General features: G+C 37.5%; 1 protein-coding gene across 1 annotated transcript in view; it reads right to left on the bottom strand.

The window, feature by feature from the left end:
* gfra4b (GDNF family receptor alpha 4b) overlaps window positions 1-26,822 on the bottom strand; it is a 35,415-nt gene extending 8,593 nt beyond the window's left edge. The window contains exons 1-2 of the mRNA XM_068325996.1: window positions 26,600-26,822; window positions 11-286 (exon numbers count right to left, since the gene is read on the bottom strand). Coding sequence (XP_068182097.1) covers window positions 11-286; window positions 26,600-26,642 — 319 coding nt within the window. The 5' untranslated portion in view covers window positions 26,643-26,822. The remainder of the gene's footprint in view (window positions 1-10; window positions 287-26,599) is intronic.
* Window positions 26,823-27,992: the final 1,170 nt, after the last annotated feature.

Here is a 27,992-nt window from a genome sequence, read left to right as displayed (position 1 = left end):
TCCTACTGACCATGTACGATGGACTGATGAAGGCTCCAGTAGATACTCAGGCAGTTCTTCTCCCTCTTCATGCCCCGTTTACATTGGCAGCCATGCAAGGGGCTCGACAATAGGGCAGACACTGCATTGGCACACTGGCTTCTGGCACCGGGGCCCAACTTCACACTACCATTGCCCGCCACACACTGACGCAAAGTCCGCAGACGTGGACTGCAAGTCTCATCGCTCGAGCAGGAGTCTCCAGCCACTAAGCAGTCTCTGCCAGCCAGTATAACCTCTAACAGAGCTGCAGGAGACACATTTCAGAGTACAACAGAGAGTAGAAAAATTGGCTGATTGAACACATAAAGCAAGACAGTCTGCATGACGAGTTTGTGTGCATATTGAAATGTTGCTTTCTCATTTTGGTTCCCATGTTAAAAGGCTGGAGCCGCAGCAATGCTCGGATAAGGGGTGATGCTTCATGTGGAGCTTCAGGGAGTCTTGGTTATTTTTTCCACTCCATGCAGACACTTCTCATAAAAACCTCAACAACTTCTCAACAAAAACTGCAAAAACTCTTCCACTGAAAGTTTTAGTACCAATATCTGTAGAACATTCACAGACAATAACATTGTGTGTACAACTTTATAGCATGCTGTTCCTCTATCTTTCTGTGACACAGCCATCATGTGTTTTTATGATGTCTTTGTTTCCTGACCTTAAGTTCAAAAGTGTACTATAGAAACAAGCTGAGACATAGGAGAGAAGTGTCAGCAATTAGAATGGAAATGACAATAATGAGATTATGAAACCATTAGAATCCATAGTGGAAATAATCTTGCAAGAATTCAATCACAACAGCATTCCTCTCATATCAGTCAGCAGAATTTCTATGAATGATTTTGATGAATGCCATTGCTCTGTTGCGCTGAAAGTGGAGACACATCATGCATCTTAAGTGTGGGGAGAAACTGGCATCACAGTGGGATCGACTGCATTCAGTCCACCATTGTAAAGAAGAAAGACAGTAAAAGTAGATTTTGCATTTAGTTTGTATGAAAGTCATGCTAGCTCCCCAGCTCTAGATGGCAATGTCTATCTGTCTGCCCATGTCTCTGTCCCAACCTAAAAAAAAAACGTCAACTACTATTCATTTCAGTGTTGAGTACTTTCTATGAATCAGAGAACTGGATAATAGGTGTGTGTCATAGAAAAAGTACAGAAACCTTTGAGATGTGAAAGAACCAAAGACTTTGTCTGTTGCTGAAAGGCCAATGCAACTGCCAACTCAATGAACTCCATCTCAATGCACGAACATAGCAGTTCTGGGCTCTATATTTCCATTTTGACGGAGAAAGGAGAAATGCTTTTGATCAGCTGTGCCATGGAAAGACAAGGTGTAACATGATTAGCATACAGGTCATACTTAGAGCGCAGATGTTTGTAGTATCGTTGGTGACATGATAAGGGAATACAAATGGTAATGAAAGATATATTACACTCCCTCTACATTTATTACAGAATATAAAGATTGTAGAATCTTCTTAAATTCAATCAAGTATTATCTAAACTCACCTCTCTACAAAAAAAATTGTACAAATTAAGTACAAACTCCACGCCCTATGTCAGCTGGGATAGGATCCAGCACCCCATGACCCGCTACGGCGCATACAGCATGATGAAATACAGTACATGAAAATGAATGAATGAATGAAAGTACCAACTCTTTAAATGTGCCAAATTTTGTTTAATGTAGAACCATGAATTACTCCAGTTAATTATAGGAAATGCTGAAAAGTACTTTAAGGAAATAAAACAAAACGAAATTCTGAAGTTGCCCTTTTTATTGAGAACTGTGCCAGCATGTAATGGGGTCTATTCAGGCCCAAAATCCATCGTCTCACTGTAAGATTCTGCAGTCTCTTTTGTCTTGACAAGTTAACTGACAAACAAGCAAAGACTGGTCAAAACATAACCTCCTTTGCAGATGTAGTTATAGTGCTACTAAAATAATTTTTTTAAAAACGAAACCGAATGACGACTTAAGCCCTGTATATAACTGTCCTGTACTTCTTCTTTTTTTACATTTTATGATCTGCTTTACAATTTACACACAATATGTACAGAATTATAAATTTGTTCTTTTTTTTTCTAGAGTTCTAAGCAGGTCCAACAATAAACCAATAGTTCCATTATTCAAACATTGCAAATTCATAGCAGTAATTTAATATTTTCTCTTTCAATATCTCACACCATCTGCTCAAAATAAAGAATTCATTTGCACGCTGCTTTTATCTTCTTTTAATCTCTAGAACACGATCAAACATCCAGAATAAAGTATTGAAACAAAGCATTTTCCATTTTCTAAACCCTCTTGAATAATTGCAAATCTTAAGATGGATCATTATTGCATCGACACAGGTGAATTCACATCAGCCATCCAAACCCTGTCCTGTATTCAGCACATGTCAGCATGTGCATCCAATACAACCGTGATGGGTTGCTAAGAATGAGGGTTCCAACTAATGCCAGTGTCCAGGAAGCCCAGATGGCCAGTTGCAAAACATAGGGCAGATATCCCAGGCCCTTCATGCTATGTGTGTCAGTTTGTGCTTCCTGTGCAGAAGCTGGAACAGACACCATACATCATGAATGCAAATGAGCCACTTGATTTGACATTTCCAATAAGCCTGTCTCGATGTACCAGTGGGTTTTCCCAATTAACCATGTCACTAATCAATTTGTTCTGAGACTCAGTTAAGTCCTCAGTTTCTCTGCCACATAAATCACAAGCAGATTGGCTGATCAGTTGCTCTTGCTCTCCAACTTAATGATCCACTTCATGAGAGATAAAATGGAAAATGAAACTTAATGAAGTCTGCTGGAATGCTATCCTCACTCCTCCTCTGAACCTACAAATCCATGAGGCTGTGGGTCAAATGCTAATGTGTTTGTGCATTTAATGAGTATCACCTTTGTTTCAACACAGTTAAGATGAATGAATTATGTTGAGCTTTGACTTTAAAGTAAGCGGCCGCTAATGATTCCTGGCCTCCTATGGCATAAGGTTCTAACGACAGTGCCTTCTTTGCAGGGTTGGTTGCATTTTTCTCTGAATATTTTCAAATGTTCTCAAATATTTAACTTTATGCATTCAGTTCCATGAATTATATTTGATAATGTGACTTTGCAGGACAAAAATCTCCAGTCACAATTCAGGTGTTAGCTGTACTAAGAAAATATTTGAAGAGGTTGAGCCTTTCCCTCAACTTCTTTTCTGCTTTTCTCCTTTTTATTTTTCAAATTCATAAGAAAATATATCCTGTAAAAGTAGCTTAAATCAATTGTACTTCCTACAAAAATGATATACAGTAGTTCTAGTTTATGTACTTTACTGAAACTAGAACTATCAACCTGAGCAAAACGAAAGGTTATTTGGAAAAGAGACACTCATCAATACTTATCCACATATAAAGACACAACATACATTCATAACAGCCTTGGTAAAACTACATTTGATTTTCTCATTCAATGATTTTCTGCCAGTCCTTGAAATGAAAACAAAGTTGTTTCATATGGATAAAAATATACAGTACGGCCTGCTTTCAAAATATAGTAAAAGAATGAAAAAAATTAAACGAGCTGTACTTTTCAGTAATTGAAAATAAAAGAATCTCCCAGAACATGAATATTTTTTGTGGATATGTAGCCTCCTTTTTCTGCTAAATCACTGCTTTCTGATACTCTGCATATTGTTTTTATGGCACAAAATTAGCTATTTCAGACATCAAACCAAAAATTAAATCAGGCAAAACGAGACAGGAAAATATCCATTTACATGGAAGATAAAGTAGTGCCCACACCATTCATACTTCACTTAAGACATCAACCAAATCACGCATGAAGACCACAGAAAAGTGTCATTTAGTTTCAAAGTTTTGAAATTCAATCTTTAATCAGAACACACAGGGTAATTTGCACATCTGATCAGTTTATCCTCATCCAGATGCGCTGATCTTGACCTTTATACAGAGAAAATATTACAGTCCCTGAATACTTAGAATTCAACAGGAGAAAACAGGAACAAGCCCAGGAAAAATACATGTACTGTACAGTACATTCACATAGCATGCTATTTAAAACACAAGACGGGGAGTACTACCTAGTAAGAGGGAGAAACAAACTGGAGGATGCTCTGACAATGTATGGATTACAGTAGGTAGGAATAAACAACTACAGCAGAAGCCAGAAGTATCAGAACTGTAGACCTTAAATGAAACAAATGGTTGCTTTGATAATAGCGATCACCCCATGTCATGTATTGATTACATGTCTCAAGAATTACACCACTCTCCTTCTTCTTTCCTTTCAGCTTTTCCCTTCAAGGGTCGGCACAGCGAATCAGTTGCCTCCATCTAACCATGTCTTCTGCATCCTCTTCTCTCACACCAACTACCTTCATGTCCTCTTTCACTACATCCATAAACCTCCTCTTTGGTCTTCCTCTAGGCCTCCTGCCTGGCAGTTCAATTCTCAGCATAATTCTACCAATATATTCACTATCTCTCCTCTGGACATGTCCAAACCATCAATCTGGCCTCTCTGACTTTGTCTCCAAAACCTCTAACACGTGCTGTCCCTCTGATGTACTCATTCCTGATCCTATCCATCCTGGTCACTCTTCTTCTTCTCTTTTCCAGACTCTCCATTGCTCTGGACTGTTGACCCTAAGTACTTCAAATCCTCCACCTTATTGATCTCTTCTCCCTGTAACCTCACTCTTCCACTTGGGTCCCTCTCATTCACACACATGTACTCTGTCTTACTGCAGCTAACCTTCATTCCTCTCCCTTCCAGGACAAACCTCCACCTCTCTAGCTTCTCCTCCACCTGTTCCCTGCTCTCACTACAGATCACAATGTCATCTGTAAACATCATAGTCCATGGAGATTGCTGTCTAACCTCATCTGTCAGCCTGTCCATCACCGTAGCAAACAAGAAGGGGCTCAGAGCTGATCCCTGATGCAGTCCCACCTCCACCTTGAACTCCTCTGTCACACCTACAGCACACCTCACCACTGTCTTACAGTCTTCATTAGACCACTCTCCCATCCTTTGAAATCATCTGATTATTCATGAAATTCAAACTTTCTCAGTTTAACTACGACTTCCAAATGCAAGAACTTCAAATTGTTGATTAGGCATCAATTTTATTCTAATGACCTTCCTGTTGCAAATTGTTTATCTGGACTTTTTAAAATTGCATTTTGCTGATAAGTGCCTAACTGATCCCTGCTCTTTCTGACATAGACATATTATACAGTAATTGAGTTAATGCAAGCTGAACCATTCATAAATCCTACAGCCCTACATGAAAATAAGAGTGGGTGGCTTTAATTTTGAAGCAATGGCAGAAAAGCACAAGGAAACTGTCCAAGGTTACTTCTGACCACTATACTGTCAGAAATGTATTGTGAAAACAGTCACCTTCAATTCCTCAGAACCAGCACCAACTCAGTTCCCTGCTGCTGTGTGGAAAATGTTTCTTCCAGCATGAAATCAAATTGCAGTTGCAATTAGTATAAATTATCTCCTTTATGAAAACACCTGCAGTGTTAATTGAAACTCCAGTTCACTTTCTGCGTTTGTGACAAAATAGTTATTCATAATTCAACACAGTATTTGCACAGTGAAAAGCAAGCAGCAGAGGCTGTATTCAACACATTAAAGAATACTGTTATAGTGGATTCTACAGAGGACATTTCTCTTCTTTTCAAGTTGCTACTATGGAAAATACTTACATGTGTTATGCTAAAATACAATTGTCAACCACAGAAATAATAAAAAGTCTTACTTTGGTAACTGACCACACCTCAAGGTCATGCAGATTATCTATGTTTGCATATGTGGGTATTTTGTTTAATTTAATAACACTCTCTGCTTCTTTTACTATAGTCAAACTTTTTGTTGGGAGGGGGGGGGGTTACTGTGTTTTTTTATCTTATTTTTGTCTTTGTTATATATAATTGAGGTGTTTTGTAACATGAACAAAGAAGCTGCTAATAATCTGGTGGCAGAGCAATGGACAGCAGCCAAGGTCGCCATGCTGTTGTTGTGGTGAATACTATTAACAAGTCATCACTCATCCAGAACTGAAACCTTAAGGACAAGGATTATGTTAAAGGTAGAAGACCATGTGAACAGCAGCACTAAAAATCTGTATTCCTATATGTAAATTATCATGCCTCTTAGATAGCATTAGATCTTAAATTACAAATTTAAAAAAACTCCCAGATGTTGGTGGGATTGGTAAACACCACCACCAATGTTACCGTAAAATCAATGCTTTCCCACTTTCAGCACTAAATGACATGGTGCTCTCTTTCATAGTAAGTCCAACTTAAGGCCTCCTTGCTCTCACCATTTCAAAACGTGGATGAAACTTTCACATCAAAAAAGTAAAGACCGACAGTACCAACCATTACAAAGCAGCTCATACCACATGTGTCTGCTACTATACATCTAATATGATGGACTGATATTAAACCAAATGTCACAGCTTTAACTCTCAGTCTACTCCTCTTCATTATACAGTAGTTACTCAGTTCTCCCTCATGGCGGGCAGACCGTGAGGATAATGCTGCCAGGCTCTAAACATGTAGTAGCATCACCATGCTTCATTTGAATTACAATTATTCCAATGTTTTTGTTTATTTTTATAGATTATTTTCTGTTTTCTTGAAATCCACACTCCTGCTATACATAGTTTGAAAAAAAAAACCAGAAAGATGAAAAATATATCCAGTAATGCAAGAGCAGCTCCACTCTTTGAATTGTAAATAAAAGATTAAATCTGAAAATAACAAAGACCGTCGTTGTTATTCATGACTTTAGTCACTACTTCTAGTCTATGTTTGGTCCAAGGATAGATGCTGACTGGCCTGCACAGCTGCAAAGACCTTGTAGAAGTAAAGGTTGGCATACAAACTGAGTAGTAAGAATAAGTAACTACTGTATTAAGGTTTTCAGGACTCAAATGAGCGTTAAGTAATTTGCGACATTAATCAAACTATATCTGCTACAACTTTGACAGGACTATAGCAGTGGTGTCCACTTAAAGTCACATGAGATCATATCACTATCAGAATGTAGTGTTTTCATTGCCGGGGGGTAAGAATAATAGCTTAGAACAAAAATGTGAGACGTTTGGTGATGATAATTTCTCTCGATGGAGGGACTTTTTGTGAAGATGATTTTGTTCTTGCTGAATATAATTAAAGACTGCGATAGAAATCCTAATTCAGTGACATCTGAGTAAAGGAACAGCACAAAGGCCTAGATGAGGGACTGATATTTCACTAACAGATACATATTTTTGTGTTTTTGATTTAACACTAAAATTGCTAATATTTGATCATTATCTCTTAACATGTTTGTACTAGGTTGATTACAAAATAGGTAGTTTTGCAGGAACCTGGCAAAACTGTTGAATTATTTTAATCAAATTAAAAACTAATGATGGGAACTGATTAAATGTCAAAGAGATACAATAATTATAGAGATGTTTCAGTCTGAGTGGACAGAACTACAAACAGAACATGCGGAATAAAACCTAATAGACAACATTATTTTTTAGATCCTAGCCAATGGGCTATTACATGCTTAGCTTAGTTAACAATGGAATGCATTTACTGTATTTCCTTGTGTCTGTAAAGTACAGTAATAACTGGAAAAACCAAGGGATACAAAAATCAATGTAGTCAAGGAAATTGATCAGAATTGAGAAAAAATCTAATTGAGTCACATGAAACTATGTGTGTGTGTGTGTGTGTGTGTGTGTGTGTGTGTGTGTGTGTGTGTGTGTGTGCGTGCGTGCGTGCGTGTGTGTGTGTGTGTGTAAAGAAACCATGCAGGACAAAGACTCACTCCATTGGCAACACATCCTGTCCCGTAAGTACTTTATCTCAACACGATAATAATCTGATAATTTGTTCCATCAAATAAAAAAGGCCCAAGACAGTTCTTCAAATGCAGCTCAACAAATGAGCCTCTTTTAAACGGGATGTCCAAGGTGGAACTATAGCACATTTATTTCTCCTCTTTCACCCTTCTTTAAAAGTTACAGAGCGAAGCTTCACTGTTTCCCAATTGTGTACCATTAGTAATCTTATCTTGGTATAAAGTCTTCCAGACGGTGAGGCAGTAGGACAGACTGAAGATGTTAGGGTTTCACTAACGGGAAATTTAAAAAGCTACTGTCCTCTTTGAGGAAGACGTGTCCTCAGTCTTCTTTGCAATAACTGATGTCAAATAAGAAAAATGAAGTTGACAGCCCTGTTGATTCTACAGTGAAGAACCAAAATGATCAGACAACAGCTTAATGTTTGCTACCTCTTCATATTTTTGTGGGGGGGGTTTACTAAATGTATGCACTTCAGAATAGTAGTTTTGATATTTGTTCAAAGACACAAAATCATTTTAATTGTCAACTCCTGTTTGGATTATTTTTCTGAATCTACAGATTGTTTAGTCAATCAAGAAAAATACATTATAATGAAAAATTGCAGTGCAAGGTAGGATGTTTTAATATTTTCTTCAAGTCCACAACACAGAGATATTAACTTTATCATCGATGCCAAATTTTAATATTAAATTCAGAAACATTGCTGCATATTAAGTTCCAACTAATTAACTAAGCTCTGAACAACATCAATCACTTTTTAATGACGCCAAAGTCATTTGCAAAAAAATAAAAAACAACACATTTTGTTTTGATATTAACTATATTGAAATTTAAAATGAGTAATTCCAGAGAGGGATAGAGGTGACAGAAATTGACTTGATAATACTTCTTACATGCAGCCTTACTTCTAACACTTATACAATACCCAAAGCTGTACATTTCTTCTCCACACCAAAAGTAAAGGCTTGTTGTGGTGGTGAGGAAATAATGAAGGAAAAATGTGTCATTAAGTTCATCAAACTCAACACGCACAGGTTGTGATCAACAACAGTTCATCGTATTTGGAAGAAGAAAAAGAGCATCAAGACATAATAAAGTTGTGTTTTTGTTGAAAGGCTGAAGGTTCATCCAGTTGAGGTACTTTGCCATACTTTGCTGATTTGCAAGAGATAGTTTGTCATCATTGGACAAACAGAACTCAAGGCGAATGTCACCCACCCCTGGTGCCCTGCCACTGAAGAGCTTGGCAACCACCTCTGTGACTTCAGCTCGGGTGAAGAACGAGTCCACCTTTGAGACCTCAGCCTCTGCTTCCTCCATGGAAGACACGGTCGTGGGATTGAGGAGATCCCCAAAGTATTCCTTCCACTGCCCAACAATATCCTCAGTCGAAGTCAGCAGCTCCCCACCTCCACTGTGTTGGTGGTTCACTGCTTTACCCCTTGCGAGTCGGCAGACAGTTAGCCAAAATTTCTTTGAGGCCGATCAATAGTCCTTCTCTATAACCTTCCTGAACTCCTCCAAGAGCCGCATTTTTGCCTCCATGGCAACTTGGTTCCTAGTATGCCTGGCCTGTACCTGTCAGCTGCTTCTGGAGTCCCACGATTCAATAAGACTGGAAAAGACTCTTTCTTCAGATTGACACCACCATTACTTCCGGCATCTACCACACACATCTAATGTGGAGAAGAACTGTTGTGTGACAGGTTGTGCAAATATATTCAAACATAAATCCCTGCGTCTTTATACACAGGGGTAAAAGCTTTAGAAAAGAGAAGTAAATAAATATCTCCAATCAGTTAAAACATCTGGAAAACTGAACATTTGTGATGCTAACTGCGGGTCAAAACAACTTCTTGCACTTGTCCTAATGCTGTTGGACATTGCAATGAGCTACAAGGTGTCTCATGACACAAGCTCACTCAGGACATAACTGCAAACATAAATGCTGCAAACATGTGTTTCTAAGTTGTGCTGAAATTGTACAAACCTGACTGCAATCCACCAGAACATCCATCACTGTTACTCTGATTTCCCCTGCTTTGAAGTACGATCCAGTGTCAAAGCTGTTGTATACCTTCAGGCTTTGTGTTGTGTAATTTCCTGTGATCAAAATCAGATATTCATAAATGTCAGAAAACTGATCCCTGACCGCAGGTTAACATCCACAGTCCACTGGTTTCTTGGTGAGTTGCATGGATCACTGAATCCTATAAGATTGATTTGAAAAGATAATAGCTTGTTTAACTCTTGGTTTCTAGTTTCCTATAATGAAAGTTGCTATGTTGCAAAACGCTTGTCTATTGGACCTGTGAAAAATGGCATCAGTGCATACCACCTCTCTGAACAGTCTAACATCGCTATTGTGTCAGTGGAACCTTGTACTAGTAAGTGCTATTATGAAGCCTCGGGCCTCTGACAAAGCTGCAGCAGTGCTATAAGCAATGTTTACGTCAATGTGCAAAGTGTGAAGGCTCGTCTCATTCACTCTCAATGTCACATAACAAAGACTACCTTCAATCGGAAAATCTGACATAATGAATTGATTGTTGAACTGTAACAATTTCAATAAACTTATCAACTTATCGTCCTCGGCTTGCAGAGGAGAGAGCGTGACACATCATGTTTTTCACTTTGTGACAGTGTTGGCTGTCTGCAGTACAGAACAGAACCAACCAGGGCATACAAATGATGGGTTACGAAAGTACAGAGTCTAGAGAATAGTGTAAGTACCGTTCCTGATGGTTTGCATCCAGATCATTCATACTACATAAAAGTGGAATGCTTTATTAACAGGTAACAAGCATTTTTTGTCAACATCAATTATCTGGTGATTCTCAGGGTAAATGGAATCTTACTGTGTCTTAAGAATTTGCTTATCATAATGGACTTTCATTTGAAACAGAGGTAGAGAAAATCAGAAGATGAGAAGAATCCTGTATTCATCCCACTTTTGAAAAAACTCTTATCAAGTTTCATATTTCAAGATAACAACCAGTAGTTTAGCACCAGGCGGAAAATAATATAATAATTGATCAATGTCACATCTGTTTATTTGCTATTCAGTTTTATTTATTTATGCAAACAAAATATCCACTTTTTGAAAGTGTGCTTTTGTATTTTTGAGCTCACAATGTTATCTCGTCTCAGATCTTCAAACCTCAGACTCCTGTTAAAAATTGTTTTTATTTCTGACCGAGAGTCTAAAACCTCAACACATTTATTTCACAATTACATCAAACAAAAAAATGTAAAGATATTTTTGAGAAAGATCAAGTCCTCACATTGGAGGAGCTCACTCTATATACAATCAACATGAACATTAGATGTACAATAGTTCTTAACAATGAACCTCCTTATATTGCGTCTAATGCTCAATAATGATGACGCTGACTGGAAAAATTGGTCATAATATCAAGCAGATGAGGCGACACCTGTGAGTCAGATAGTTTTGTGACATTAGAATATCTTCATGTCAGACTAACCAATACAATAAGAGCAGGAATTTTCAGAAAGAAAACAGAAGGTAAACTAGTTACGCCTGAGATACAAGAAGTGTGATCTATTAGAAGACTGGCGGTTCGATTCCCATCCTACGCAGTCTGTAAAAGTCATAGTATCCTTGAGCATGAAACTGCTCCCTGGGTGACATAATGGCTGCTCACTGCCCCTGAGTTATGAGTAAAACGCATAGAGAAAACTGTTGTATAAAAAGCTTATTCTTCTACACTGTGTTGAAATCAAGGAAAAAAATTTCAAATTGGACATGAAGAATCTTGAGTTTACAAGACAGTAAATGAGAAATAAACCGTGTTCTACTTATAATTTGCAGTTTTAATCACAAAGAAATGTCATGTGACTTTAAATTTGAAAAAAAAAAAGACATTTTAGGCTACATCTATCTGTCTTGAACAAAAATGTTTTGTGATGCAGATGAATCACTCTAGAGAACCACATGAGAAATTGATTAAGCGTCATGCTTTAAAAGTCATTTTCTGAATGAGTTTTGTTTAAATTATATTTTTACTGGATAATAGCTAAATGCCAAAAGTGATACCTACAACAAAATGACCAACAGCATGAGTGCTGCTTTTCACCAGGCCACTCACACTAATAAGGGAGAAATATTTACAGAACAGTAGCAGCAATGACTTAATGTGAGTGATTAAGTGTTAACCTTCTGTCGGGTCTAATGTTGCGACGAAGCCATAACACCTGCCAGCTGTGGCTGTCACTCAATAGTCATTACGGGAGGGGGAGGGGTCAACACATTCCAATGCCATGATTGATGGACACTTTTACTGATGAGACTCTTTAACAGCAGAGCCCTCTGTACTGCTCAGACTCCCAGCATGACCCTAGTCCTTGAGATCCGTCTGTTGTGTTGTAATAAAGCAGAAGCGGAAACAGTGAAAGGAGCTAAAGCATGAATCTCAAGATGGGGCTTTTCAGCTGATTAACTTGACTTCCTGACACTGCAATATAGTTGCAGCATGTTGTTTTCCATAGCATGCAGTCTTTTAGAAGCAATAAATCGAAAGGCTTCCCTCTGTTTTTCAATTTTATGGATCTAGATGCACAACACACTGGTGGCCTGTGATAACAGTATACAGTAGTCTGTTTTCGCTGTAAAATAATTAAAAGTGTTGCATGGCCTTCATAAAACACCAATGGTTGACTCCTCAGTTCGATTTTGTGTCTTTGCTGGCCTTCCCCTATCTATAATTGGTGTCTCCACAGATACACAGAAAGTGCTTTTTAAAAGAGCATCACTACATAGAAATTATCATTAATCCCAGAGTCAACATAAAAATGACAAAAGGTGAAAAGTGGGTCAGCATGACCAAATGTTATCCTGTTAAGGCTGATTCCAGAACAGAGAGGGTTGTCAATCATGCAGGACCCATGGGACAACAACAGTGATCTACAGTAGCTCCACGACTCCTTGGTCACTCGTGGTCACAAGGGTATCAGAACTCAAAAAGGCCTACATTGGAGATTAAAAGGAACATAAGCCCTCAGTCAACACAGGATGGTGTATTACATCATGAATCTGACACCGGCGACTGCCATGCAGGCAATATTTTGTAAACTCCTCATGCTTCGACTTGTGTCAAATGTGAGCCATTTGTCAAGCAGGACATCTGAATATGATTGCAAAGGACACTTGAAAGTCATACCTTGAAAATCAAAAACTTGGGAAGCTATTTGTCATCTTCAGAGCTGTCAGTCACGCTTACTGCACTGTGATTGATGAATAAAACGTACAGTCAGATGCTTACATCTTATAGATACACCAGGCAGGAAGACAGGAAACTGCATATTCTGCTCATCTTCAGAGTGTCAGATGAACAATCTTGGTGACTTTGGGTCACTGTCAATCTATCTGATTGTTATTCCAAAATAAATGTAAAATTGTTACTGTGCCTTATAAGTTTTCATTATTATTAAGCATTTGTTTATTGTTAATTTCAAGTTGTAACCAGTAAAATATGAAATTAGACATTTCAGTTATGGTTTGTGGCAGTGACTTCTACAGCTTTGTCCTGCAGCAATGTTTGCTGTAAACACAAACATTGAATCTCAATGAAACACTTTCATTATTCAGACAAACGGCATTAAATATTTGTCATAGTTTACAGAACAGAAAAAAATTCTGTGAATGAAATACTTTTCCTCTCTGTCACTTCCACTTTCTACTTTCGCTGGCAATAACCTGAACCAGCGTTCAAATAACACTCACACTAACAAGGGAGAAATATTTACTATGAATTTCAGCTCTGAAATTCATAGTTTCCCAGTTGAAACAGCCAGCTAAATTAAAGCTTGCAGGCTGAAAAAATATCGCTGAAGCTAAAATGCAATTTAATAGACAAGTGGCTACATAAATTTTACTTCATGTTAGTGAGCAACAGGCCAGCAAGCTGTGTGTTTCTAAAATAACAAAATGAATAATTTGAGAAGCTCTGCAAAAAGCCAAATGTGTCAAATATTAGGCAGGTGTTGTAATCCTAGATATATTCATGCTGTCACTATAATAAAGGTGCACCAGAACCAAAATTTCACTCTTATTCCACTATACAGCTTATTTTTTTTATTCAATAGAACTGCTTCAATGAAATATTGATGGATCCCCCAACATTTCAAGACAAAGGGTTTTTGAAAAGCAATTGACAAACATGCTGCAGCACTCTACAACATTTTGTCAAGTAGTTTTTGCTAAATGAATCTTTTCATGTGAGTTTAAGGAGAGTTACAAAAAGAGTAGCCCTGTTATTTAGATCAGCACCAAAATGTGAGGTTTGTTTCATGACCTAGTTTGATGTCAAATCAATTGTTTTTGCATTTTTCCTATGAAAAAAACCCTATCCAATCATACATTCATTGATTTTCTGTACCGCTTTTTCCGCTTATGCGGTTTCAGGGGTTGCTGGAGCCTACGCTGGCGTAGGCTCCAGCACTCAAGCACACACACCTACAGACAATTTAAAATTAACCAATTCACGTAACCTACATATTTTTGGAGGTGGGAGGAAGCCGCAGTACTGGGAGTGAACCCACGAAGACAAGAGGAGAACATACAAAAGTGCACACGTACAACCACCAGGGAGGTTTTTCTGTTCGCGTGAAAACCTCCCTGGTGGATGTAACAAGAACAAATGGAAGGATAATGAATAGAATAATAAAAACAACTGGGTGAGGATTGATGTATATAAAAGAAAAGAAAACAGGAAACTGATTTTTGATTGGTAATGATTCACATTCATTGATTCTGAATCTGCTGCCAGTGTCACTCACATATTAACCTGTGACAACCCTCAAGTTGATCCAAAGTTTACTCGCCAGGAATGTATACTGTACTGTATATTTTTCTCCTGTGAGATCCAGTATTTATGACTGTGAAGAGCAGTGATAGAGAAAATGATTCACTCGTAAAAATCATTTGATTTCCATTGCAATAAATCTGTTGTTTTCGTCCACGGTTGAAACACCATGTATATATTCTCTTGAAATCAGTTACACATTTGGATTCCTCGTGTGCTATATTTACTGTTACAATTTGCATTGTGAATACATAAATTGCTTTCCGTACTTCGCGTTGTCCCCAGATAGAAGACCATTGACACTAACGTTATTCCAAGCAGCCTCTTCATGGGTTGTCTGTGTCTAAATGTGTTTAAAAATAATAATATATGGTATATGAAATTTTTAAATATATAAACACAGGCTTATATCTTTTGTGCTTTTTTCTTTGCCTTTCAGCCTTGTAATGATTTTAAAAGAGCAGCATCAGCTTTTACATGACCTTTTACTTTGCACAACATCACCATATGTTGTTTCTGTAACCTCAAACAGGTGTTCCTCCCAGAACCTAAGGTCACACCTACTGTAAATATACTGTGGCAGGGAATCTCAGTGACTTACTCTGTAAAAGTGCTGCACATACACCCAGATGTGCCCTTCCTATTCCATGGGCCATATGTCTGATGCTGCAAAAGATATCAAGCTCTAGCCTCATTATGATGCAGACCATGAGAACTGAGGGGCAATGGATCAACATCCCAAAAGCAATAACAATGCTGCCAAAAAACATAAAGCTGAGACTTCTTGGCATCTCCGCCACTACTGGGAATTTTTTACATCATTAATGAGGAAATAATTTGGCCAAGAGAAACCTCCACACATGAGATCACATCCTGGGACCTTTAATGATGTTGAGTCTTTCCAAACTGTAGGAAATCCGTCCTGTCCTCCTTCAATGAAAATATTTCTATGTAAAAATAGATAAACTGAGTTATGCAAGATTGATTGCGCATGTCTTTTTCTGGGTGTGGAACCTGACGCAGTTTGATGGTTGCTACATATATGCCCTAAAGCATGAAACCTACCTACCTATTTGACTGGATACACAGCTGTAGACATCACTGCACTAATGCAATGAATGTTAACTACTGGGTCATGGAAATGTCCTGATTATCTCTATATTGTTCTGTTGAGGTCTCCTCTATGTTACAAATGTGTAAGAGCATGTGTATGTTCACCTGAGAACCAGCTAGGCTGTTGCCATTGTGTTTGCGTGAATAATGCTTTTGACTTTAAAGTTAACCCTTTCTTGAGCCCAAACAACCATTATTATATCAAAAAAAAATCATTAAACAGCTCTTTTTTGGGGTTTTTTAGAAAAAAATAATCATGTCCCCATGCTGTTGTCAATAATTGGCAACGAGCAACTGCAACATCTTTTCATGTTGTGTGCACAGTAAAAGGTTGTTCAGCTTGTTAAGGAAGAGTGTGTTAAATATAGAATACAATTTTGGTTCGATACCATTAAATGTAAAGGATTTATGGTTTAAGTGTCCCTTGTTGTAAAGTTATATTCCTCAACACTTTCTTTATATTTTGCTTCATTACAATAACCAGTATGAAGATCATTATAAATAACTTCAAAAACATTTCTTGCTTCTTATCAAAGCAGCAGCCTTGAATCCCCCTGGATGTGTGCGTAGCAGAGAGTCCATGGGCCTAATATGGAGTCATTCTCCACCAGAGGCATAGCCATGGAAATAATGCTCCAGTCTTAGTTATCATTTACAGAGAGCTGTCATTCTCTTGATCCAATTAATTAAAGCCTAACAAGCCGTGGAGACGGAAGAGGTTTGCATCATCTGGGGATGACAGAGTCAAAGGCCTCCATAAAAAAGGAAAAACCCATCACACATCTTCAAGTACTGCTGTATGGAAAAACTTGGTTAATGCGGAAAGTGCTAAATTATCTTCCAGCCACATAAACCTGTGCTAAACTCCTTCACAATACAGGATGAATAATGATAGTTAAGACAGTCTCATAAATAATAGGAAAACAGACAATCATCAAAATTAAAAGGTTCAAAAACTTAACTGAGCTCAAAATGCGTTGGGGACAGTTTGTTGTGCGTTTGCTGCATCTTTCCCTATATCTGGAATAATGAAAATGGTGTTGAATGGAGCTGGCATCCTTGGATCTTTGTGGATCCAAGAAACCAGATGTCACAAATCAACTGCGGCTCCCACAGACAGGTGCCCTCCAGCCGGTTAATGTCTGCTGCCTGGGTAAAGACATGTCTCTCCTCCTTAAACACTGGAGCAATAGAGCAGTGCTCAGATCAACAGCTACCATCTTCACATTATAAGGTCATTAGTGTCACCACAGACAACTGGATCTTTTAAGATTAATTTTATGAATTTATTTTATTTTATTTATTTGGTTCCGAATGACAATATACACTTCAAGAATTCTTTGTTATTCATCCTTTCTTTCGACAAAGATCCAAATGGATCTTTAAGCATTAAATAAGCTGACAATTTGGCAAATTCACATTTTTCTCAAAGTCAATCATTTATGTCCTGTTTGATACTGTAATTTCCCTTGCGCGACACTTATATATGATTGGACCTCTGATTGTACTGCACATCATTTGCTATCATAGCTAAATTAAAATGCATTGGGTTTTGGTTTCTTCGATAGATTCACTAATTACACTGGTTACCTAATAGATCTGTGGTACAGGTACAGGAAGTGAGACTGGACTGAACGCAGACACGTTCCAGAGCTTCTCCTGGTAAGTTATAAACCCGTAACAATAGTTCTGTTAGCACATAGTACAACTGACAGTATAGAAGGGATACAGCCAAAATATCTCATTGCAACCAAGCCATTTCCTATATTTCATATTTCCTCATGTGACAGTAAATCAATTTATAGCGTGCAAACAAGCCATTCCAGTCATTCTTTTTTTTTATTGCGGCTTCAGTGAGGCCAAAAACTGATTTCACTGATTTGATTAACCGAAGAGCTCCTCCTCGACATAAATATACCAAATAAATTTCATTGAAAAACTGCTTGGTGCTGTAGCACAGCTGTTATATGGTCCAGTCTGGGAATGCTGATAAGCAACTATTCCATTTGCTGACTGAACAGCGGAGTAATTCACTTGCTTGTGCCTGTAAACAAACATACAGCAGTAATTAAATACCATAAAATCTGAAGTGGCATATACACACAGCACAAATATAAACACTTTTTATATAACACTTTTGTGTTTGGTGCCATTTATCAAAATCTGTTGTGAAAGATTTGAAGACCCTGAATGGAAGAATGACTTACTCAGTTTCCCTTCCCTCAGTATATTTGCAGTAAAATGAATATAAAGTGGTCACTGCCTCTGTATTTGTCTGCATCTCGGTTCACTAGTTAGCAGCCAAAGCATTCAGTGATCGCGAAAAGTTGCAGCATATTTCCAACAACTGGAACATTCCGTTGGGCAAGTCCTTCCAGGAAAAACTGCCTTCTTGGCCAGACAGTGGTATACAACTAACTGTCATCATCCTGGCATATTGTAAACCAGGATCTATCCACAAAGAGTTCTCTTATCTGTGCCAAACAACATTGAAGGTTGCCTTCTCAAGTCACTTTATATGAACTGCAGTCAGGGCAAAACCTCAGTGAGGACAGTGAAATTGTTGCTCTGATATGGTTTCTGGCAGAAAAAAATCTTTGGTTTTATAAATCGTTCAAGTACACAGAGTTGTGCGTCAATTGGCTGCACTATCAATTCCATTGTAACCAAATTCTACAAAATGACGTTGGAGTTGGCTTAAAGTAATGAAGAAACACTCACGCCGCTGGCAACTGCTCTGGTGAACATTTTTCTTTCAAGCAAGTTAGAACTAAGTCTTTTCTGTGTTTTTGGAACTTTGACAAAGTTAAGTGACAATACTATTCTTTGAAATCCACCTCAGTCAAGACAAGAAGTTTTCCTTTAATTTTGTTTCTCTTGGTTAAAGTCGTCACCGCTGCAGAAACATGGTTCCATCTCCTGGCGGGAAAACTGCAGATGCAACTCTTATTCACTCATCTCCCTGATGGACACCTTGAGTAGGCAGCAAATCATAAGTGGAATATTGTCGACATGTAATGATTCAGATCACTGCAAAAAATAAATTGTTTCATTGGCCCGCAAACACATGGTGGCGGAGATAATAACACAGCTACAGATATCAAATTGTTCAGTCACCGGTCAAAGAGCAAATCTATCCTTTTGCCATCAACCTCTGTTGGAATCACTGTGCTATAAGGCTCTAGCAATCTTCTACTCTTCTTTTTCACACCAAAATGAATAATATGAATTCAGAGATGGGAAAAAATAGTTTTGAACTTCTAAGCACTAGTCTGTAGGATATACTTCTGCAGAAGGTGATGCAAAATGTGACCCACAGCTCTTAATTAGAGGAATATCATAAAAAAAGAAAATGTTATGAATATCAAGTTGTTTGGATGGAAAACATACAGAAAAGAACATTGATTCAACCGAAAAATCAGTTCATTATGTGCATTCTGAGGTTATTAATCCAAACAAAGTTCAAAACAGGCAGCAGGTCATCACCCTCGAATGAGATCACATTCTCAATGCTGTATTTTAAACAAGCCCACATCTGCTTGTCTCATTTTTTTTAAACATATTACATACCCCTCAATAACAGCAAATCTAGAAAATTGTTTGCAAATTATTGCTGATGTTAGATAAATTTTTAGAATTAATTTTTCTTTTCTCTGGATTACAGGCACTCGTACAATGAAATTTTTTTAAACATAATTTACACTTTGATAACTGGAGGATTTTGCTGCATTGCAAGTGATTCACCTCGGACATTTTAGAAGTGTTCCAAAAATACAACGCAAGGCAGAAGTGTAGTTTCAGCACTCCACTGAAAATTGTGTCACAAGGCTCCTGTGCCAAATTATCCAGAACAGCATTTCTCTCTGGATAACCACAGGCAAACTATGAGATAATTATGGCTCTTAGAGGGAGTCTGGTGGCATTGAACTATCATATTATGTATTTCTGAACTTCCTAATGTGTCGTATAACATCAAGGAACCCAAGTCCCCTTACACTATATCCTTACATTTTCAATCAGAGTGTGTTAACAGTGTGGAATGACCTCAGAGGAACTGAATATCACCAACGTTCTGGAGCTGACTGTAGGCTTTATTTTATTTTAACCATATCTTAAATAGACTAATATACTCAAGAAAACCACTTGCTCAACAGATAACAGAAAACCTATAAATCAAGATAAATAAAATGTTCAGCCATGAAAATTCACACCCGCTAAACTCTACATTTTCTCCAAAAAGGAACTACATTGTTTTCCCCAACCCAAACCAGGCTGAATTTTTCTTGCCAATTCAGTTTGCAATGGTTTGCTGTTACAGGACTTGATTAAACCAAACCAACCTGATCAAATCGGCACGTCTTCAGACGCTTATCCGAAATACGTGTCTTGTGTTATGCCTATCTCAGCGGGATATGGGTGAAAGGTGGAGTACAACCCAGATGAGACACCAGCTCATTGCAGGATCATAGGAATGATATTATTTCAGGAAATATGCTCAGGCTACAAAACTACAAACTCTGGACAATTTTTGGTATGACCACTCCACCTAGGTTGCATGTGGAATGAAACCTGTGTATCGAGTATCACATTAAAACCATGATAATTGACAAAACCTAATCTGTTCAAAGCCTAACCTGCTCCTCTGGGAAGGGTCAACTGGAGAGAACAAACTTCTCTGAAGGAACTTCTCAAAAATTAGGATCAATAAAGTGCACAAAACAAAAACAGTAGGTTTCAGTGCATAAACATGAACACAGTCATCAACTGAAATGGTCCTCAGCAACCTTTATTTTGAAAATTGAATTGAATGTTGCATATGCATTATTTCTAGTGTGAAATGATTTCTGATTTCACCTATAAGGAGGGAAAGCAGGGCACTGACATGATGGAACTGTTCCAGACCCGGGCAAACTGCGGCCTGTGGGCCACATCCAGCCCTTTGTATGTGACTGTCCGGCCCAGGTGAGGCAAATAATAAATTACGTGCTCACAAATTACACAAACTACCTCAATTAAACACCACCATTTCAAATAGCATATTATAAATATTTACAGAGTGTTTTTTTCTTCTGATTATTAGTACAAGCTATTCAAAATATTCTATGTAGTGTAATTTGCCATAGAAGAAAATTGAGCAGAATTAAGTTCAAGTTATTGTTGGTGTGGCCCTCTGACACAATTCAGGTTTCTCATGATGCCTCTTGTAAAAATTATTTGCCCACCTATGGTATTTTCTGTATTTTTATGGTATAGCTGTTGTCTTACAACACAAACTTTGGGGCAATGAAAGCAAGCTGTAAATTCAACACTAATAGATCATCACCTTAAAAGTCGATGTGGTGTTAGCGTGTTAGAAAACTGCACATCCAGGAGTTACAAAGTAACAACACCTGATGGACAAATCTGAAACTTTAACTGCTAAATGCTCGACTATGTTCACAAGCCGGTCTCTAAATCTTACCTGCATGTCATTTGGTGCTGGGCAGGTAGGTACAGAACATTAATATTTGTGAGGCAGCTCCCTGCTGCGTCTGGGAACAACACTGATGAGACTTACCCTTTAAAACACATTTATATACTCTTTAATGTGTTACTAATTAGTCCAGAGGATTCAGTATTAATATAAAAATATGGACTTCAAGCTTATGTAACACAATTTTAATACATATTTAAAACAAAACAGATGATAATTTTAAAAAAATAGATTAAATTTGCTGAAAAGGTAGAATGGTTTTGTTCTACTTCCCTTTATTCGCCGACATGAGACAGCTATACATGAAAATGGAAATATACTGTGCATGAATACTAGTGAGGATTTTGCAGCATTCCCATCCAAAATAACATCAAATTGGAGTGAAAAACTAACAAGCATGTCAGCATGAGATTGACAGCAGACATCTTCCTGGTCTCCTCATTACTTGGTCATGTTCTTGTAACCGGATGACTTCACTGACATAAATCTGAATGTCTAAACACATTCAATAATGAGTTAATGTTTGATTTAATTGAAGACTCAGTTTCTGTAATGGACTAGGGCTTTAAACTCAGAATCATTTATTTTTTCACCAGCATTCATCACATCTAATCAATGGAATTTCTTTGGGTTTAACCCCTTCCCTGCTGCCACTGACAAGTAGTATCAACTTTATAAGTACTGTACAGTCTATTTAACGAAAGAACTGTGAGCAACCATTGCTTGAAAACGTGTGCTGTCTATCATACTTTAATATTATATGCTGATGATTATGTGAGAAACTGAACTCTGTAACCATTAAAGGTCGGACCCGTCAGACTAGCTGATATTAGATGAATGACAGCAACAGATTTTAAGACCTTGCTAATTAAGCACTAAGGCAGTTTTATGAGCTCCAACAATAGCTAGAGAACAGAGGCAGCCCACAGGAAAAGTGTAACAGCCATTCTGTCTCTAAAGCTTTTAATGCTCTGCCAGAGAGTGAGCGTTATGAAATATATTGATAGGGTTCAGACGGAAAACTCATATCCTTTGTAGAGTTTTATTTCCTGCAGACCTGAGATTCCGCACAGACTCTTGAGGAAAAACTATCAGATATTTCAGTCCAAGTCCAGTAAAGGTACCAGCAAGTCAGATGCATTAAGTACTGGCTACATAATTTGGGCAAAAATCAATAATGTGTTTGTTCATTCATCTAAAATACTACTGTAAGGCAAAAGTTTCCCTTTAAATACAAGTTTTAAACTTAAAGATCACCAAAATCGAGATCTAGTCACCCGTTACACCTCATCATATATTGGCTAGATGAGGAAGAGGATGATGATGATGATGATGATTTTCATTCATTGCAGATATGCCATTTCTGCATAAGTGTCAGATGCAAAGCACCAAAACTTTCAGATCAAAAATCATGTCTATTACTGTTTTCAGAATTTTAATCTGTCCCTCTCAAATGTCCATAAAAATGAAATTCAAAGAATCTTTTTCAAGTACATGTGACATGTCTCACGAAAGGACAATGATTTAAATATCCGTTACAACTTGAAAATCTATTATTGGTTTGGTTGTAATGGCTACGGTGCCTGGGTTCATGATCCCACTCCCAAATTGGGTTAAATGTCAGCTTGTAAATGTTCAGTTTTGTACAAATGGATTTTTTATTATAACTATGGAATAACAATAACACAGTAACAAAGCGATTAGACTAAAATGCATTTTATGGGTCATCAGATTCCAAGTAATTCACAAAACGGGGCAGTGAAGGGAAGAAATTGAAGAGCACTGTTGGAGAACTATGGTAGTGGCTGTTATTTTTGAGGTATATTCTTTAAAACAGTCACCCCCCCAAAAGAAATTTAAATTAAATTAAACAATAGCTATTTATACTAATTAAATACTTAATCACACATGTTACTCCGGTGTACATTATTCATACTCTGACTCTGTCGTTGGACTTTGCAATCATATCCTAAACTGCTCTGGTATTTTGTATACATACATCTTAATCTTTATGTGCCTCTTATTATTTATGAACCATATTATTTTTTTATCTACACTTATTCTGTAGTCGTTCTAGTACAAGAATAGAATGTCTCCTAGTATCACACTAATCATAAAACTTCACTTGATAGTTGCAAATTTATCACGGTGCAGCGAGACCATAACAACAACAAGCAAAATGAAATATCTGCATAATCATCGAGTTTAGAAGTAATCTCACCAAAGTTTGGTATGTATCTTGTATGGGTTTCTGTGTCCAAGTAATATTGCAACCAGCATTTTATTGGTTGAACGATGTGTTCCATGTGAAATAAGTATGACCAAGTGATGGGCTTTATATACGCCATGGGTGCTGCCTGCTTCAAATGAGATTCATGACAAATCCTCTACGTGAGATCAGCCAATATGCTAGGTAATAGCATGGGTGACAGTACTTATCTGTCTCCATTAAAGGTACAGGTCATATCCCACAATGTCAAAACCATTAAATCAAAATCTGTGTTGTAGAAGAAATAGAAGAACTTCAAATTAGAAAAAACGATTGTTATAGATTTCATTGTTTTAATCTGAAGCAAAATTAAAGGCTATGACAACACAAATTCAGACATATTTTAACAAGGACCATTTTCACATACTGTGAGCGTTTTTTACTACAACCTCCACCAATTTGGATGCCTTTTATAATGTTAGCTTAATATTGCAGGGAAATGGCCATCAAACGCTTGTATGGCACAATTGTGCTTAATGTTATGTCATTTCTATTTTAATGTCAAAGTGAACTCAGAATCATTTATCATGCTGATAGGATCACAGCCAGGCATCTGTTGCCTGGGTTTCATTTTTATTTTCATAAGAGTGGAGGCAACAGTGACTCAGTTTGAACTCCACAACTCCTGCACGCATAAAGTGATCCTTTGCAAAATTTAAAGTCTTCCTCAAAACCTCCAACCTTGGACTGAACATCATCACTGCTCAAAGTTCATGTCTGGGCTTAGGGAAGCTTTCCAGAGAGTCTGATACCTAATGAGAAAGCTTCAATGAACCGAACTTGATGTAAATGATTTATTCTGTTTTAATGTGATCCCTTTTTGATACTCATGTCCATAATTTTTATTTTATCTTTCCTATAAGGCATTGGAAATAGTGAGAAATAGCCGTAACCTCAGGTCACATTTCCATCTCGATTTTCTAATTAGCCCTTACATGTAAATATACTATTCAATTCACAGTAGTAGCAAACACTGGATGACGTGTAGTGACTTAATCCTTAGAGAAAAGTGGATTTTTTCCTGTCAGTCAATTAATTGAAGTACTGACTGATGTTTCCAATAAATACTCATCACTATGATTTTTATGACATCCAGGTTGACATGGAAGTAAATATTTTACACACAAGTAGCATTTTTGTTGGCTACAAGGCATCAGAGTCCCTGAATATTTGATACTAAATAGACAACTAAACTCCCTGATCGACTGTCATTTCTTCATATTAAATATTCATCCTGCTCTGGCTTTATAAAGTGCACATAAATTCTTCACTACTCTCATATTTCACCAACCAAAGACAGGGTGTAGAAGCCAAGAAATAATCCAACAATGACAAACCCTAATGGAAAATTGGGAAATGTGTTTTTTTCAAGAGTACTTTCTGGAAAATTGCTGGAATTCTGACATCTCTCTGTGTTGGCCTGTTAATATCTGAAATGGTAAGGAGAGCAGACAATGCATGAGTTCAGTTTTCATTCCATATTAAGCCTCAGAAATCACAGTAACCGCCCAGAATGCCACATCAATTTAATGATTTATCCACACGGCCAGTAGCTTCTGACTTTTTGCTGTTCAGCTACGGCAAATTGATTTTGTCAGATTCCATAATAGGCAAGAAGAATTATCATCCTAATTAATAGTGGTATGACATTTAGAACCAAATTAAGTTTATCATTTAGTTAATCAGTAACATAAGTAAACATTCAGAAACTTCAATTGTATTTAAGTATAAAAAGCACATCACTGTCTCTCACTGTTGAATGATGCCAAATAAATGTGCAACTGTCAAAAGTCATTACCGAAAGCACTTAGAGGGCAAATCGCTCATTCTAGAAAGAAGACCTCCCAGGATTTGTATCAATAATGAATGACATAATAAGATATCATGCATATTCATGCTTTTGTTAAGTAATCGAATGCCAATTAAATACACAATCATTATCTCTTGACATCAGTGGGGTATAATGATTAGGATCCACTCGTAAGCAGTATGGCAGCAGGTCTGAGAGATGCAGTTGGTGTATATAATGACAAACAGACACTGAGAGGGAACCACACAGGACGCTCCTCACTCAATACAGTGGATTATTACCACAAAAATCAATATATCCATCTTGGTTCAATTACACGGGGAGCAGGTCGCTCAGAGACACTGAAATATCACTGAGGATAGTCACTTTGGGAGTATTTACTGGACTAAACTACAAAGCAAGTAATTATGTACGTAATTAGTAATTATATTTTTGACTGTAAATGAAAATTAATAACCTTCATGATAATGTGCAATAAATGTATATAAAATAAATGCAGCAATCGATTACTGATTTGTATAAAATGATGCATACTGTACATTTTATTATAAATGACATATATTTAGATTTTACTGCAATGTTGCGGGAAAGTTAAACCGGGGACTGGGGTTGAGAATTACCTATAAACTCTATATGCATCACATAAACTGCAAGCTTGTAACTATGTTTGACTGCATTGTCTCTGTCAAATAAATTAATAAATAAAACACATGACAACATTCAAGATAATACACGTAAAAGTAAGGTGGTATGGATGACATGAGAAGCTATTCTCCACAGTGGGGAATGTATGGATAAACAGGAAGATAAATATATCATACAAACACTGGCACAAAGAATAAAGCGCGTTCACGAGCAGTCTGTATACGTGCACGAACCTTAACAATCGCACATATGTAGGGGCATGCGTTCCGACGGAAAAAATCGTGTCACGTTATTATTAAGTACGCTACATTTACGTAAAACAAGTTCTTCCGTTGCACAATGATTTTTTTTTAAATGCATGTGTCACTGTATGATCACGTTTATTTTATTTTTTATTAAATCAAACTCCTGTTGGAGCATCTTTAATTATCTCCAAATGCAAAAAAAAAAAAAAAAAAAAAAGCGAGAGAGACCGTTCCGACATTTGCATGCGCATTTAAAAAGACAAGTCCTTACTCACCCAAAGTTATGAGATGAAACAGATAAACTCCCCACAGATCCATCTCTATTTGTGTGAGAATTTCAGATAACGCGTTGGATCTATGAGTATGTCTGTATAATTACACGGCAGTAAGTGGCTATCCTATTATGCATGGAGAGATCATTCTGGGCACAGAGAGATTATAATCTCTTGGAAAAATCCTTAACCGTTTCGCTTCTTGATGCTGTCCTTATTTTGTTAGTATCCCATCACTTTCTTCCAAGACGCTGAGATGCTCGCTCTGTTGCGCAAAACCATGCGTAATAATGTCAGTGAAAGTTGCCCTGTGCGCCGGAACGTCCGGAATTCTGAGAGACAGCCTTCCGTTGCCGGTTAAACTCGCACAAGTCCTTGCTGGGGAGATGCTGAGTGCTGCCGGGAAGAACCACTGCCAAGAGTGGTCGGAGAGGGTGGGAGCTGTTTGTGTAGCGCAGGACATGAAGCAGTTTGCTTACACAGCCTGGGCTTCCGTAGCGTTAATAAAGTATGATACGAGGTTCATTCTGATGTTTAAACGTCGGCCTATGCGCTGCTAAACTTTTGACTGACCACATCTTAATTTAAATATGTAAACAATTTCTAAATATCCACATAATAATAATTTAATAATTTCTTTATTACTCCTCTAATGAATGGAAAAAATAATATTGGACTAGGACTCCACTCAAAGCACATAAACCCATTGTTGGTGACGGGGACCACCATGCAAGAAGCCACCTGCTCATCAGGAACAATACCCCTTTATCACCATCACTTTAGAAGTCACTTTAGGAGTCACTGTCACATGGAGACCACACGGGTTGGGTAACATTTAGACACCAAGAGACAGAATAAGTATTGTGATATTACTTTCATTGCATCACAAATCCCAAATTGTGATTTTCTTCTAAAACCTTTACATATTGCTAGATAATATTAAGTATTCACTGTAAATTCAATTCAGTGGTTTGAATTATATAAAGACAAATTCTTAAAGGAACTGTGTTGAAATCATAAACCTTGTTGTTTCTGTTCATATCAGAATTGGATGTTTTGATGGCGTACATATATACAGTATTTACAAGTGATCCATATTGAACACAACCATCCCTGAAAACAACAGGCATGTGTGTATAGACACTCTTGTTTGCATAAACAGATTGTGAACAGCTGATGATCTGCATTGTTGCCATCCCTCCTCTCCAGTCATTTCATTTAACGTTGCTGCCAGTTGCTGGCTGGTGATGACAGTAACGAATCGTATGAATTCTGAAATGACTGTTCTCATTCATGTCATTTGACCATGAATCAGATGTCTCTCCTATCAAGGATATGAGACTGACTCAAATGTGATTTTTAAAAAGAAAATCACATTTTTGTGTTCACACAGCCC

Source organism: Antennarius striatus, chromosome 10, assembly GCF_040054535.1.
Source record: "Antennarius striatus isolate MH-2024 chromosome 10, ASM4005453v1, whole genome shotgun sequence".
Classification (NCBI taxonomy): domain Eukaryota; kingdom Metazoa; phylum Chordata; class Actinopteri; order Lophiiformes; family Antennariidae; genus Antennarius; species Antennarius striatus.
This window is presented reverse-complemented; position numbering and strand designations above follow the sequence as displayed.